Genomic DNA, 18,009 nt, shown 5'->3' with positions numbered 1-18,009 from the left:
ATGCCCTAGATTATGTATGTATGTATGTATGTATGTATGTATGTACGTACGTACGTACATATGTATGTGTGTCCCAGGACAGTTCTCAACCAAATTTGGTACAAATATGAATTACTAGCTCGAAATGATACTGTGGAGCTATACACCCCCCCAGTAACCCTAGGGCAGGGGGTAACAGGTAAAATAATCGAAATCGACCTATGTTAGTGCCGAATCCATCGTTTTCTAAACGCTGAGATGAAAAGTGACACTCCGCATATAGTTTACGTCCAAGTGTACCCTCCATTCCAGCATAGCTCTCAACCAAACTTACTATCCGGAAAAAAATAGTGTGAGGGTAAGACAACCCTATGGGTGGGAGTGGAGATAGGATGGCACGTAAAAATAATCGAAAACCACCAATATTAGTGTGGAATCCATGTTTTAAAGGTCACTGATGAATAGTAACACTTCGGATGCCATTTAATTCAAAAGTTCAATTCCATCGGCATGGGGAGTGAGAAGGGATGGAAAGGAAAATCTCATTCATGAGCGAGAATATTGATGTATGTATGTAGTAGTATGTGTGTTCCAGAACAGCTCTCCACCAAGCATGATATACATGTGACTTACTGTCTGGGAAAAAAATACGGGGGGGGGGGGTAAGACAGCCCAACACTCCTACGGGTGGGGGTGGGAAGGTGTTGACTTGTAAAATAATCGAAAATAGTGTCGAATCCACAGTCTTCGGGGTCGCTGCGCTTAATAGTGACACTCCGGATGCCGTTTTTAAGTCGAACTTCAGCCCCATCTGCATGGGGTGTGCGAAGGGATGAAAAAGAAAATACCATAAATGACCGAGATTATGGAGGTATGCGTGTATGTTCCAGAACAGTTCTGAACCAAACTTGTTACAAATTTACTTACTATCTCGAAAAAAATTACTGTGGAAGTAAGACACTCCTAGCAACCCTAGTGGAGAGGTGACATTTAAAAGTTATCAAGTCAGGCGGATATTAGTGTCGAATCTATTCAGGATCAGTCAGATCAATAGTGACACTCCGAGAATGTCATTTAAATCGAAGTTTAGCTCCAACGGCATGGGGTTTAGGAAAGGGTAAACAAGAAAATGTCAAGAATGACCGAGATTATGGATGTACTGTACATTTGTAAGCAAGAGCTCTAAATCAAACTTGGTACCACATATGACTTATACCCCTATTATCCGTAGCGGATGGGATGACATATAATAATCATAAGGTCCTTGGACCTATCATCAGCTTTATCCCTATCACCAATAAGCCCTCCACTCTTTCAGTTAAATGTGCTAATAAAGCATACATCTTGGTAAATGCTAACGCCACGGCCGCTTCCTTCCCACTCCTAGCCCTTTCCTGTCCCATCGTCGCCGTAAGACCTATCTGTGTCGGTGCGACGTAAAACAACTAGCAAAAAAAAAAAAAAATGCTAACGCCCCATTTAACGCTGACAGTAAGTACAAACCAGAAAATATTGACATTTTCTGGGACAAACTAGATGATGTCATCTCCAAAATACTGCGGGGGTATGGAGGGGTGATATGTTACAATAATCGATAACGACTAATGTCTGCGTGAAATCCATAGCTTCCAAGCTCGCCGAGATGAATAGTGACAGTCCCGATGACGTTTAAGCCCATATTCAGCTCCAAGAGGCATGGGGGATGAGAAGGAGTGAAAAAGAAAATGCCCAAAATGACCGAGATTATGTATGTGTTTATGTTCCAGCAAAACTCTCAACTAGATTCGGTACACATATGACTTCCTACTTGGAATCAAATACTGTGGGGGTAAGACGCCCCAAGCACTGCTTAACGGTGGGGTGGGGATGGCGATGACATGTACAACAATCGAGAACAACCAATATTAGTGTCGAATCCATAGTTTTCATGATCGCTGAGATGAATATTGACACTTTGGATACCGTTTAAGTACAAGTTCAGCTCCATCGGCATGGGTGTGAGAATGGTTAAAGGAAAAGACGTCCAAATTGACCGAGATTATGTATTTATCTGTGGAAGTTCCAGCATTGCTCTCATCCCAACTTGGTACACATTCGACTTAGCCTATTATCTGTATACAAAACCCCTAGCACCTCTAGGGGAGGGTTTGACACAGCAATCAGCGAAAACGACCAATATTAGTGTCGAATCCATAGTTTTCGGGTCGATGAGAGGATTGGTTACACTCTGAATACCGTTTATGTTCAAGTTCATTTCTCTTACGGCTTAGGGGCTGAGAAAGGGTTAAAAAAATATTCCAAACTGACCGAGATCAATGCTGAATCCACATTTTTCGGAGTCCCTTGACTCTGGTGACAGTCCCAATGACGGTTGGAACAGTGCACATCAATCTATGGTACGACATACAGTTATCGCTTATTTTTATTAAATTAGAAGGGGTCAACTACTCCCAGAATATCCGGACTGCCACAAGGACAAAATTTAACAACCAAATAAACTAAAACTGAATAAAGGCATATACAAAACTTCACGCATAATTAACAGGTAAAACAAATCCTAAAAGCAAACAATGAAGTACCTTTACAAGTTACTTTATATCGCACCGACACAGATGGGTCTTATGGCGACGATGGGACAGGAAAGGGATAGGAGTGGGAAGAAAGCGGCCGTGGCCTTAATTAAGGTACAACCCCAGCATTTGCCTGCTGTGGAAATGGGGAAACCACGGAAAAACCCTCTTCAGGGCTGCCGGCAGTGGGGTTCGAACCGACTATCTCCTAAATACTGGATACTGACCGCACTTAAGCGACTGCAGCTATCGAGCTCAGTCAATAAAGTGCCCGTGCATCACCGGGTAAAACGGCTAGTTAAATATATAGATGGTCTCTATTGTACAACACCGCAGTCTATAACCGAAATATTAACAATGCACTAAGTCACTATATATGTATCCAATCTAATGTTGAGGATTAAATGGAGAATGCATCGTTCCCTTAATTACTGCCTCCTAGAAAAACAGTTTGCGTCAGCAGGAATTACAAAAATATACTTTCTTCAGCTTGTCCCAGGTATTTCTAAGGTCGCTGGAGGCACCCAGGCTCAGTTTCGTTTTGGCCGTGGATTTAAGGCCGGATGCCCTTCCTGACGCTACAAGACTTTTCACGTGAAAATTCCAACCCGAGATCGACCGAGATTCGAACCTCGGCCATCTAGATGGAAAGTCGGCAGCTAAAAGCACTGCGCTAATTACCCTCTTGTCTGGAATTATGAAAATGTTATATTTATTATCAAAAGTTCTTTCTAAATACCTGTAATAATAAAGATTTTACGTTCCACTAACCACTTTTACGGTTTTCTGAAACGCCGAGGTGCTGGAATTTTGTCACGCATGAGTTCTTTTAAATGTCAGTATATCTACCGACACGAGGCTGGCGTATTTCAGCACCTTCAAATACCATCGGACTGAGGAGGGATGAAATGTGCTACCGTCGGGCTACTCATCCCGGCAACTAATAAAATTGATGAGACCAAAATTATCACACATGTCCTTAAAATGGTATCTTCAATAGCGGGCTACGTTCCAATTCACTAACATATTCTGCTTCGCTATTCATATGAAACCCAAGATGTGTGTGTGCTGTAGCAGTGCCTTGTCTTCGTGACACACCGACCGGTGCCTTCAACAAGTCTAGATCACTAATCAAAATACTGCTGACAAGGTGGCTAACACTCGTCACGACTATCTATAGCAGGCAAGGTCGCGCCAACAAAACAGGGCATCCACAGACAGGAACAAGGTGTTGCGTAGAGCTATTACATCCAGTACACATCAAACCACAAAATACACAACACAGTATCGTATGAGCTTACAGTATTTTCCAGGAAGAATGATTCCAATGTGTTGTGTAGAACTTTGATATACGGCAATTTTAATAATCTTGCAGTGTTTTCCAGTAAGAATGATACCGATCTTAAAAGCAGCAGTAGAGAACGTACTAGAACTAATTCAGCCAACAGTTAGGATGGAAATTAGACCTAATGCTCAAAAAGCCTTCGTCCTCATAGTTCTTTGTTGTAGCTAATAATCAACAATTAATGTCAGAACACTGTGTTGCGGTTCTAGCGAAACTGCAAAAAACGATGGTGGCGCTACAACGAGGAATACCAGGCATGATGATTGCTTTCCTGGACAGAGACTGCACAAGTAGATATGGAAAACTCCGCCGGTTACAGCAAACGAGAGAACTACGCCAGAGGAGATGAAGTTAGGTCTATCACTACGATCTAGTAGTGTTGACAGAGTAAGGGCTCACGGTTAAGGCTAATGACTAAGGCTGGAACTGAAGAACGATGATTTCACTTATAATTCCAATAAGTGGGAAATACAGCAGAGTACACTCCATATTAGGGAGAGCGTCACACATTTCACACTAGCCAAGAGGCCATCGCTTAAACATGAGGAGGGCAAAACCTATCCTGAAAGCTGTTATGTTACGCACATACTACGAAGAAAAATTCAAATTAAAACTCGCCTGCATGAAATGTTGCGAAGATCTCGTCATTTACCACTTTAGCAAATAGAAAACTGTCACGCGAAAGACTTTCAGTCGAGAGTCAGTTCTGTCACAAAATAACCAACCAATCCATAAACCCCACACGTGTTCAGGCATCTAACCTATTACGACAGGTATCACACACGGGAAGTTCAGAGGTCCGAAACGGAAACACTGCGCCTTTCCGCAGCCTGTTTAGTAGACCTATGAAAATACTAATTTAATGTCTCCACACAGAATTCTGACGAATCATTTCCAGTTCCCACTCCAAATAATTTGAGTTACGAAGACTACAACATACATCATTCCGTTTCGAAAGTACTGTATGTAAAACCGGCGACTGTCAGATCCCTAGCCCCGTCACGACAACAAAATAAATAAATAAATAAATAAATAAATAAATAAATAAATAAATAAATAAATAAATAAATAAATAAATAAATAAATAAATAAATAAATCTTTCTCTTTGTATGAATTTCGCTCCTTTCCTAAGCATTGAGACATATCCTATTGGGTATATTTGATATGTAGAAAGTACGTACAAGAGACTGTGGATCACCGATAGCTTAAATAACATCAACAAAATCTCTGCTAGAAATGCCCTTTGGGAAAATCCATAGGGCGTCATTTAATTCTATTAGCATGTAAACGAACGCTCATGAACACACAAGGCGTTCATTCGACTAGATTGTATCTGCATTCTATTCCGTCTAAACTGAGTTCTCATTTCGCTGTCATTAGGAAGGGAGCGCTCACTATAATACACAATCTGATCAAAAGTATCTGGACACCTATCTGAAATTCAACTTAGACTCTACTCATGTCACGTTCCCCCTTATTGGACATTAATATGGTGTGGGTCCACCCTTCGCCTTTATGACGGTTTTTTGTAAGTCTAGGAATGGCAGACCATTCTTCCTCAAGACCCGAAACCAGAGGAGGTTGAACGCTGCAGTCTGGAGCGAAGTCGACGTTCTGTTCCAACTCATCTCAAAGGTGTTCCATTGGGTTCAGGTCGGGTCTCTGGACGGGCCATTCCATTTCAGCGATGTTATTAACCACAAACCATTGCCTCACAGATGCAACTTTATGACAGGGTGCATTATCATGCTGATACAAACAATCATCGTCTCCGAACTGGTCCTGATCAGGTAGTGTATTGCTCACTGCAGTGATGCGACCTAATAGCGACAAGGTAACGTTGAAACTGACCTGGAACGAAGACAAGGCCAGCCGTCTCAAACACTCCGTACCTTACGTTATTTTATTTTAATTATTATAATGATCCTTTTTCTCATTAGTGCACATGCGCAGTTACGAATTTAAAAATCCATAAGATTTTCAAAGTGGCGCCTCCGTATGCATTGTAGGCACTGGTCGATGGTCAATTCTTACCGGAATTTTGTTAATAATAATAATAATAATAATAATAATAATAATAATAATAATAATAATAATAATAATAATAATAATAATTGCTTTACGTCCCACTAACTACTTTTACGGTTTTTGGAGACGCCGAGGTGCCGGAATTTTGTCCCGCAGGAGTTCTTTTTACGTGCCAGTAAATTTACCGACACGAGGCTGACGTATTTGAGCACCTTCAAATACTGTACCACCGGACTGAGCCAGGATCGAACCTGCCAAGTTGGGGTCAGAAGGCCAGCGCCTCAACCGTCTGAGCCACTCAGCTCGGCAAAGGGATAGGCTATTGTTGTACGTGGCAAGGCCTACTGTAAACAAAGTGCCAGGGTTACGGTCATACATACGTGCATTAAACGAGGCCAGTTTGATATCTCTTGTAAGTTTGGTTAGGTAAAGAAAAAGAAAACAAGAAAAAAAAGATAAGCTAGAGGGAGAAATAGCAAAGTACTACTCTTTCAACATGGTACCAGAATTCTTCCCCATGGTCATATGTGACAAGGATGGTAATTATGTTGACTTTATTTATGCTCGTTTTTCGATCGGGTCTATGTGTAAATATGTCCTCTTCCTGAGGATGTGATTGCTGCAACTGAGATAAGACACTATTTTTGTAACACGTACACTACATATTATGGGAGCAAAGCATGTGATGAAGTTAAACATGAGATGCATATTGCACTGAGGAAAGTGGACTTAAATGCCGCTGTTGTGTTTTGACCAGTTCTGACCCATTCCCGTACATTCAGGCAGTACACGGGCAAGAAAGTTACGGGAAACATAGTCTCTTTTACTTGGTGCGTTCTGCTCACTTCAGGATAGGCATATATGTTTGTAAATGTTAGTGAAATACCTTCCTGGTCACTAATTTTGTTTACACACCAGGCAAATGCTGGGGCTGTGCCTTCCCACTCCTAGCCCTTTAGCGTCCCATCGTCGCCATATGACCTATCTGTGATGTAAAGCAACTTATTGTGCATTGTGGTTAAAAAGGTTGTAGTACAACTTAAGGAACATTTGGGATGGCTCATATAAAACAATTTTTAACAGGAAACTGTATCCTGCGAAGTTATACACCACATGCCAAAGTATCAAAATATTTCAGCAACGCACTTCGCAAATATATGAAAAATATATACTGTACATGATAACCACATGCAACCTAAATACAGTACATTTGTATGAAGAATTTTGATAAATAATAGCTACAGCAAATTATCGCACACACCCACACCTAGACCAACTGAAAGTGCAAAAGATACTAACCCGAAGCACTATTATGTCGTCGTCGAATCAGCGGCATTCTGCGTTAATCCAAATAAAATACTAGCCAGCTGCATTACCTGCCACGCATTATCACCCAGTCTGTTGCCCGAGATAACGAATTTAGAACACGTCACTGCTGTTATCGAAGATCAAAATACACATCGTTCAGACAGCAAAAGGAGCATATCGCCATATCATCGGCAGTTAATCTTATCATCTTGCTGCTGTTTAATAAAATGAAAGATACAGAAGACCACAGTCATACTCGCAGACATCTGCAGTAAACTACCAAAAATGCGCAAATATCACAAGATTGGACGAGACTGCACACACACAAACACAAAAAAAAAAAATTGCTGTAGGCTTTTCGTCTACACGGCCGCAGTGTTTTGGGCGTGACAACGTCTGCCCGCGTCGAAATAAATGAAACTCAATTTACAATGCAACTGGAAAGATAGCAAAACAAAAGGCTTTACAAGATGAGTACCCTTCAAAGTACTTAGATCTGGAAGGTATTTAACATATAGGGCTTTAAGAAAGCAAAATCTACCTTCCGCGTTACATACTGCCGTGTTTCAGTGATCTTCCCTCCACGCGCTGAATGCGATGGCGACGCAACGGCGTCGTACGATTGGCTTACCGGCGCGCCACTACAAACTTCATCGTCGCACAACTTTTGATCCGAAGGATGTACCTTCGCGATTCTTTCACCAGTTATTTGTCTCGCCCAACTCTATTCATAATGCATAATTTGACTGGCGATGCTGAATGATTACCGATACAGAAACAACGAAATAAAATTGTATTGCAAATTTTCAATGTTCACTGTCACTTATTCACAAACTGTACTACCGAGCTCGATAGCTGCAGTCGCTTAATTGCGGCCAGTATCCAGGATTCGTCAAATAGTGGCTTCGAACGGCATTGTCAATAGCTGCAGTCGCTTAACTGCGGCCAGTATCCAGGATTCGGCAAATAGTGGGTTCGAACGGCACTGTCGGCAGCCCTGAAGATGGCTTTCCGTGGTTTCCCATTTTCACACCAGACAAATGCTGGGGCTGTACCTAATTAAGGCCACGGCCGCTTTCTTCCCAATCCTAGCTCCTTCCTGTCCCATCGTCGCTATAAGACCTGCCTGTGTCGGTGCGACGTAAAGCAACTTGCAAAAACAAACTGTACTTGTATTCACTATTAATGTTACTTGCAACTGTTAGTCTGTCTATATGCGGACAAAATAAAACCAGAATCTTTTAAGTCGGTCGACGCATGCATGCGCCACAGCGCTCCGAAGTGTACAGGGTAGGCAAAATCGAAAGCTCAAAGCACCAAACTCTCGCGGGGAGAAGATGTATTATCAAGTTGTATTTATCGTTGAGATATTTACCTGAAACTTTGAATTACCTAGCGATATTGAGATACGTTGCGCGTACAGTTAGCCAGAAATAGCCTGTGAGGGAATGATTTTCGTAACGCCAACTTATCGGGCATGCAGGCTTGCGGACTGAAATGTTGACACATTGTAACAGTGGTTCCAAATCGCGAAGATTCTCGAAAATTTCACATCACTTCCTCAGCCCTATCAGAAATAGTCCTACCCACTTTAATCGCAAATATGCTCCCAAAGCCATACTTTCAATGCAGAGGCCTATAATATACAGATGGAGACGAATTCTTACCGCGAATTCACTTCTTTAGCAATGTAGCACACCCAGGCCTTGCAGTAGATACGAACACCTATACAATGTGCGTATATTGTGGTGAGCTGGTATGACGTATAGGGCAATGGCGTAGCGTCGTGAGATGTGAAACGGGGCCAAGCTATATTGAGCAAAGGTTTTATGGGATAAGGGGGAACTACTCAGTGAAACATTTGACATTGTCAACTATTCCATGTACATCTGAAGCAACAAGGAAATGTTTTACAGAGATGTAGGAATGTGGCCGTACTATTCCTGATATCGTCGATTCAGTAGGCGGATTAGAAGCGTGTTGGGAATATTGGATTCGTCAATTCCGAGAAGTATGGGAGGATAGCGTGAAAACAACAGTAGGTCGTCCGAGGAAATTGACCGATGAGAACCCCAGCATATTCGTTGCAAGCTCTCCTCCTTCTGCCCCACCAATCCAACATCGTAAAACCACGTCGAGGCAACCGTGTCTACATTCGGCGACAGTGTGTTCTGGGGCGCAGTGGGTGTTGTCGAGGCTATAAAGGAAAATGTGCCATATTCATCGGACGAATTTTTTAATCTAACCAGATAACCGTGCCACAAAATGCATTTCGAGGAAAGCATTCGAGAACGAAGGCAACGTGTGCCTGCAAGACCACGAAGCGTAACTTGCACCTGCCTGTTCGTGTCTGTACGGTCCTTACCACTCTCCATGCTGCTGGCATAGCGAACTGCTATAAAAATCATACGAGGCCCCAACAGCCAAACATCGAGAAGATTTATTCTACGCCACAAACCCACTTTTTTCTCGTGCTTCCTCCCTTCGCCCTCTCCCAATACACACGCATACAGACGTAATAACCGCCTCTGTACAAAGGCGAAATGATTACACTTAGGGTTCGATTCGACATATAACAATCGTACCTTATGGAGCTCACGAGCGGGAATAACGACTGCTACACGGCGCGGCACAGAAGGGAAGACATGAGGTTTGTGTGTCCATATGGTTTCAGTACGTAGTCAAAGCACATCTAGCGTAACTGAAGGCGGTAGTTGTACAAGACATTCATTATGCAATCATTCATTACAGGTGTCCAACAGGGGGCAGACCCAGTAGTCACAAAATAATTTATAATCGGGCATTGGTACAGTACATGCCCATGCCGTTGCCAACAGTAGCCTATTCGTGGTAAATGGCCCCAGACAGCCTGTGAAAATATGTACAACAACAGGCTTCATCAATACCGATATTGAACGGTGGCTGGTTAATGTGCCTGGAATGCGCACCAGATGCCACCAAGATTGGAATACAATGACAATGCACACCATAACGCTAGGTGCCGAATCTCTACATTGATGAATAGTGCAGAACTCGCCTAATCTGGCGCCGCGGCTCCGCCAGACACGGATGCGACTACAACGGCGTAGCAGATAAAAGAAGAATTCGTCGGATAAGACGAGGTCATATTATTTCACGGTCCATGAACGCACTCTGGGCACTGTGGCCGCAGACGGATGTATTATGCAGGTTCGGGTAACCGAACCGAAGAGTGTCATGATAAAATATCGCGATGCAGGAAACGACATCGACTCTGACCTCCCTAGAATACAGTATGTTTCTACAATTAGCCTCATTTACACCCCTGACCTAACACTTTTTCATCAAATTTCTATATAATTGGTTGAATTGTTCAACTGAAGAAAAGAGGAAGGAAACTTGGGGTTTTAGGTCACTGTTGGTATTGTGATCACAACAGCGATCTATCTACAGTTTTGCGGCAAACTGAAAAGAGGGACGCTATATTTAATTTCGAAATTCTCAAAGGCACTAAACAGAATTCGAACTAAGCCCATCTTTATGAGAAGATATCAAGAAAGACACTCAATTATCAAGCTCACCTCATTTGAAGAAAAAACCTTGAAATCACGAGTTAAAAGGTTTTAATAACGAGTATTTAGTTCCGAATGTAGACTAAACTTCCATACAGTGATGTCGAGTAGTTACTAGGCAAGAACTGTACCTGAAATTCTGTGTTAAATGTGCCTGTTGCACGTACTGACATTCATAGACATGGGCATCATTCCAATATATGAAGGGTATGCGAGGCGAAGGAACGACAGTAGGTTAGTGTACTAACCTGCGCGGTTGTACAAAACAACATCCGCAATATCCTTCATTCGCACCCGCATCCGCGAATGGTTATCCGCATCCGCAAATGGTTATCTGCGGATATTATAAATATTTACCTACAGTATATTACACCCACGGTACTGAAATGGACAGACCTGTTAATATAATATAATAGGCCTGATACCTGCCACCAGAACCCCTACAGTCACAGGTTTACGAGGGATTTTCTCTTGCGACAACTACATATGTACTAACCTTTGTTCGTTTCTTCCAATAATTGCGGGCAGAAGCCAGTTAGGCTTAGGTCAGATTTACGGCTTTATGATCTCAAGTTTCTGTATATCACCATTCTCTCATACCAATGTCAAAGGTCGCCTAACTACAAGAAAAAGTAAGAGTATACCTGAGTGATAAACATCATTATTTTGAAATTACCAGTAAAATTATCCGCACTGGCATACAGCTTTAATCCGTCAAGATACTAACTTCGCGGATATCCGCATCCGTGCAGAGCTCTAACTATAAGGGCAACAACTGTCAACGTCAGCTGAAATGAGGCAGCATCTTTATTTCTTTAGCTGTTGCTACTTTTTTGGGGGGGAGGGCGGATTAGATAAATACTGCAAATTAGCTCCTTTAACTTCTCTGCGTGGGTAGCACAATATCAAAAGTAATATTTTTCAAAAATTTTGGAAGGTAAATGCGTCCTTGGTTCAACACGTTTCGAACCACTGATCAGTTTTCATTATCACCACCCCACATCCAAACACACAGGTCACCCAAGGGAATCAAAAAGACCTGCACCAGGCGAGCCGAACATGTCTTTAGACATTCCTAGCAGTAAAAGCCGAACGATCAATCAATCAATCAATCAATCAATCAATCAATCAATCAATCTATAAAAGTAAATAAATGCTGTTCTCTGTACATACAGCTGCAAAAATTACGTTTATATCTTGTAGAAGTATGAATAATATCACGGGTTTTGAAATAACGCAAACATTCTAAAATATACCATTCCGAGTTTATCACAGCTTGTGATAAATTGAGATTTTGAATTCCTACCCATCCACTACACAAATCAGAGGTTGTGAGATTTTACGAGAACAAATCCATATAATCACATGGAAAAGTAGCAAACTGCGAATTTAATTACCTGCACAACAGGAAATCTAAAAACGCCAACTAACATTATCATCAATCGTGGCATGTTGTGGTAATCTTAATGTTTTTTTATTTATGACATATGGTTTACGTGATCCCAACATAGTCTTGGACGGAGCATGAACTGGACAGAAGAGAAACTAATTATAGCCTGCGCTGCACGTGGTGTTATTGTGCTAGTAGTTACGAATGACCCTGCTTATCCACCGAACTTCCTGCTTCAACTCCTGTGATTCTTCTTCTTCTCACTATGACAGCTGTATACAGCACATAAACACATTTCCATTTATTTTTGAAGCGCCTCATTCAGGGTAATCCTTAAGCACTACTAAAGACTCCGTAATGAAAATATAACAGGTTCACCTCAAATGATATCTTAATGTAGTCGCATGTCATGTTTCATCAGATTCACTTTTAATTATTATAAAAATATAATTCATCTCCCATGCACAGTAGATACAAACCCTGTGGATACCCACAACAAACATTATTTCAATAGATCTAATTGTTTCTATATATATATATATATATATAAGAGGAGCTTACACAATATCACGCGCTCATTCTTCCTCTGAGCGACTGTCTGCACACAAAGTACAGTACACCTTATGACGCAGAAAACGAACGACTGAAAATTTCTTACGTCCTCCAGTACAAGTACGATCGAAAGGAAGACGCACTTCATCATAAAATCTTCTTGGATGGAGCTACTATATACACGGAAGTTTATACCTTAATCCTACAAAAATGTGTGCGCTGTACTTCTGTAAGTGAGGGATGAACTTAAATGATAACATTCACTATAAAACGGCCTACACGCTACAACAGTACTACTACTACTACTACTGTCCGACTCGTTGGCTAAATGGTCAGCGTACTGGCCTTCGGTTCAGAGGGTCCCTGGTTCGATTCCCGGCCGGGTCGGGGATTTTAACCTTCATTGGTTAATTCCAATGGCCCGGGGACTGGGTGTTTGTGCTGTCCCCAACATCCCTGCAACTCACACACCACACATAACACTATCCTCCACCACAATAACACGCAGTTACCTACACATGGCAGATGCCGCCCACCCTCATCGGAGGGTCTGCCTTACAAGGGCTGCACTCGGCTAGAAATAGCCACACGAAATTATTATATACTACTACTACTTTTCCCACACCCTGGTGTGGTCGCAGGTGCAATCTGTGGCCCACATGTGGCCTTGGCCCTGTTTTACCCTTCCTGAAGCCAACATCAAGTGATTTATTCGCTATTATGTGTTTTTATGGTAGTTGAGAGTGTAGTGTTATGAAAATGGGCGTGTTGGGACAAACATCCAGTCCCCGAGTGAGAACAATTAACCATTGCAATTAAAATCTTCGAACCGAAGACCTGGACGCTGACCACTCAGCCAAGGAGCCGGACACTATATACATTTATTCATAGAATAAACACTTCCCCCATGAGGAGGTTGTCCATGATGACACTGTATACTGATTAGATTAATAACTCTAAAGATGCCGCCTCATTACTGACGCAAACTTTACGAGGCTTTGAGAACCACATTCTTTGTCAACGATACTGGTAGGCTGAACACAGAACTACATTTATTGGTAAAGTGTGTACTGGAACACATGCATATTAGAGTACGGCGAGAAATAGTAGTCCACAACATGGAACGAGGTATACACAGCTAAACACTAATTATTCCGTACATCAATCCGCCCATGGTATTATACAACCACATAAATCACTATAATTCAGAGCAGGGTTGTGTTATTAAGTTTGGAAATAAGGTCGAAAGGGACTTAACGGAAAATTCTCAGTTTATTCCAGTTACTTCTGGTGTCGTTGGAGTCATCAATGCTCATTTTAGATTTACATAGTGGGACTCCAACTTCAGGAAGAAAAGTCGGCAGCTAATCCTATGATCTACCTTAGAATATAATCACACAATAACACTAAATGTGTTCGTACTTACATCGTATGCGAGCAACGACATCTGTATGCGTCGATTGCATCACGTCGACTCCGTTCACCTACAAAAAGGAGAGCATATCACATTAGGAAGAAATATTATCAACATACATACATACATACATACATACATACATACATTATAGACGATTATGCCTTGGAACGTTCAGCCTAGGTGCATTTCCTAAACGCCGCCACAATCCTCTATTTGCAACTAGTTCTGTGGCCTCGTTAAGTTCTATACCTTATATCTTGAAATCAATAGAAACTGAGTCTAACCATCGTCGTCTTGGTCTCCCCCTACTTCTCTTCTCCATGCCCAGTCCGTTATTCTCCTAGGTAACCTATCTTCCTCCATTCGCCTCATATGACCTCACCACCGAAGCCAGTTTATGTGTAGAACTTCATCAATCGAGTTCATTCCTAACTTGGTCTTTATCTCCTCATTCGGAGAACCCACCTGCCATTGTTCCCACCTGTTTGTAACGGCGATCATTCTCGCTACTTTTAAGTCTGTTACTTCTCATTTATGAATAAGATATCCTGAGTCCACCAAGCTTTCACTCCCGTAAAGCTAAGTTGGTCTGAAAACAGACCGGTGCTGCACCTTGATTCAATCTCACTAACCAACCTGGTATTCCTAACTTCACATTCAATTCCCTTATGTTCCTAACCTACTGACGTCACTTTAGTCTTGGAAAGGTTTTTTGCTAGTTGCTTTACGTCGCACCGACTCAGATAGGTCTTATGGCGACGATGGGACAGGATAGGGCTAGGAGTGGGAAGGAATCGGCCGTGGCCTTAATTAAGGTACAGCCCCAGCATTTGCCTGGTGTGAAAATGGGAAACCACGGAAAACCATTTTCAGGGCTGCCGATAGTGGGGTTCGAACCTGCTATCTCCCGAATACTGGATACTGGCCGCAATTAAGCGACTGCAGCTATCGAGCTCGGTATCTTGGAAAGGCTAATATTCATATATCATACTCACTGCATCTATTTTCAAGTTCGAAGATATTAGACTGCAGGCTTTCAGCACAATCTGCCATTAAGACCAAGTCGTCGGCATAGGTCAAACTGCTAACTGAATCCCTCCCTGCCACGTTATATCAATTACAATTGAATCAAACAGAAGCCTCAGCTATTTCATATTTCTACTACTACTAATAAATTATTATTATTATTATTATTATTATTATTATTATTATTATTATTATTATTATTATTAAGGAAATGTCGTGGATCACAGAGGTATAAGAAGCTGCTGGGGTGAATGGGCGGACAAGAAATTAACAAGAGTAGAACTTAACGTAACGAAAGTCGAAATTTTATTTCTTTCCTTTTTTAGGATTAAAATTGGATTGATAGACGATTTAGAACAAATAACAGTTAAATGGAATAACTATGAGCTCGTCAGCTCCGATAATAACAGCGAACTGTAAGTCCGAAAATCAGGTACAAAAACCATTATCAACATAATATATGAAGGCATGAGCCTTAAAGTCCGCCTGTGACCATTTCTTGATGGATGCAGTACTTTTATATCCATCTCTTGGCACAGGGCAGAGCAAAGTGTAGCTTCCACCGAAGTCCAGTCTCATCCATGGCTGTGACAATATGGAAGCTGCTGGGGTATGGGTGGTGCTGAATAATGACATTCGGAGCACAACTAGTGTCTTGTGTTATGAAAGGCGTTGCTCATAGGATCAGTCGTGCTGCATTAGCACCTTCTGGTCGAGTGAGGAAAGCAATGGCAAACTACCTCACTCCTCATCTTGCCTAGTACGCCTCATTTGGACTCTGCCATTGGTTTTTGCGGTTTCCCTATAACTGCATAGCCTTTGGTGGTGCTATTTGAGGATCCAACCAGCCTCTGGTCTGATGACCTGACAGACCGAGCATTATAGCTCTGAACAGGTACACTATTTTATAAGAGCATGTTTGCTCCACTAACTTATATAGCCTAGGAGTCTGAGCTCCAAAGTTAACATAGTCCAGCCTCTCGGAGGCATACATTTCCTACAGTGCACAAGGTTATACCTGACAATTTTCAAATAAGGCATTTACAGTCACGCAGCCGTCCGACTCATCAGCTGAATGGTCGGCGTTGAGACCTTCAGTTCAGAGAGTCCAGGGTTCGATTCCTGGCCGGGTCGGGGGATTTTAATCGCTTCTGATTAAATCTTCTGGCCCGGGGACTGGGTGTTTGTGTTTGTCCCAAAACTTTCATCTTCATATTCAGACAACACACTGCCCTACGAACCACCACAGGAACACGCAATCTCTCTATATAGGGTTGGCGTCAGGAAGGGCATCCGGTCGTAAAACAGGGCCACAACTACATGTGCGATACAGTTCACACCCTTGACCCCACAGATGTGGGAAAAGCAGTAGAAAAAGAATAAGAAGTCACGTAGCCCTGGTTTGGGCTTATCTTCTGCTCAAGTTTTTCACTTTCTGTTCCAGAAATATAAACAGGGGCAATGAGTGCCCATACTAAATGGCCTTAATGTAAAAAAAAAAAAAAAGAAAAAAAAAAGGTTGAACATGATTGGCCATGAACAAAAGGCTAGGAGGCGAAACACTTGCACTCCTACTAGAAGTTTTCAAAAGCCTACGTTGGCTTATGGCCCAATGATACAGAGGCTAAGTGTATTCTACACCGGGGTGACTAAATAAGAAACACTAAATACCAAAATATTGTTAAGAATTTTAGAGGATAAGAAACTTTAGACACCCCTTACCAAGTTGAATGGGAATCAACACAGGGCAATCACTCTTTGTTCCGTTGCATAACATGTTTCCCAGTAGGGAATAAAACAGAGTCCTTGGACTGGCCTAAAATTCTACATTTAAACCACTAACTTAGAAATGTACATGAAGTAAAAGAGGCTGAAACCTTCCTCTCAAACTACCTGCAGGAGCAATCTCATGCTCGTGAAAATTCTGCCATTACCTTGCGTCGCCGGGCTTGCGCCGTCCGCGCCTCGCGTCTCCGTTAAGACACGCCGCACTTAAGTAACGGAGCAAGATGAAGACAATACGGTCCTAAAGCGCCCACCTTTTATAGTATTTTTTGAGGGGAAGGTTCCAGAACTCTTCCTACTGATAGGCTGGATTCCTGTATAAACCCCCGATTATAACTGGCTAAAGAAAATGAGCTCAGAAAGAGTGCTGTACTGTTTGGGCCACTCGGCATGGCGAACAGAAAGACTCGTTAACGAATAAGTCAACAACTTGACACAGAAAAAGACGTAAATCAATATACAACTCCCTGAAAAGCTAAAACAGGAGGTATTTACTAAAGAAATGAGAAATGACAAAATATTACAACCTGTAATAAATCTTGAAGATTCAGATGACGGAGACATGGAGAATTCTTTATGGATTCAGACGACAGCGACATCAAGGAAACAATTGGAGAAGTCACCAGTATTCCCACTGGAGTAAAGCAGCAGATACAGAAACAGACTTTATACTGCTTTCAAATATATTTGTATCCGTAGTACAGTGATCGGATTACAGTATGTATTATGTATTATTTTTGGTACATTATTGTTGATTCTCAGTGTAGGCATACATTTTTTTAAATTAGTGAACGGAAGCAGGCGGCAATCTTATACTCCTATTTACACGTCTTGGCTGTGATCGAACAGATTTCCGTTTAGGAATTGATATTAAACGGCGGTGAACAGTCTCCTTTTATTAACCAAACACAAGCCCTCCTGCGAATATTAAATTTCTGGCGGTATCGAGTGTCGAACCCAGGCCTCCACTGACGACAGCTAACAGTGCCAATCGTCACACCGTGGAAGTGAACATACAATTTTATATGATACTGCAACTTACAAAGATTGATTTAAA

At 41.9% G+C, this 18,009-nt stretch overlaps 1 protein-coding gene across 9 annotated transcripts in view; it reads right to left on the bottom strand.

Moving 5' to 3' along the window:
• Nucleotides 1-18,009, bottom strand: part of RhoGEF2 (Rho guanine nucleotide exchange factor 2) — a 1,252,673-nt gene that overhangs the window by 979,857 nt on the left and 254,807 nt on the right. For all 9 annotated transcript variants that reach the window (XM_067136513.2, XM_067136515.2, XM_067136508.2 and 6 more), the window contains exon 4: nucleotides 14,151-14,208. In XM_067136513.2, the coding sequence (XP_066992614.2) occupies nucleotides 14,151-14,208 (58 nt within the window). The remainder of the gene's footprint in view (nucleotides 1-14,150; nucleotides 14,209-18,009) is intronic.

The sequence above is a fragment of the Anabrus simplex genome, chromosome 1, assembly GCF_040414725.1.
Source record: "Anabrus simplex isolate iqAnaSimp1 chromosome 1, ASM4041472v1, whole genome shotgun sequence".
NCBI lineage: Eukaryota > Metazoa > Arthropoda > Insecta > Orthoptera > Tettigoniidae > Anabrus > Anabrus simplex.
This window is presented reverse-complemented; position numbering and strand designations above follow the sequence as displayed.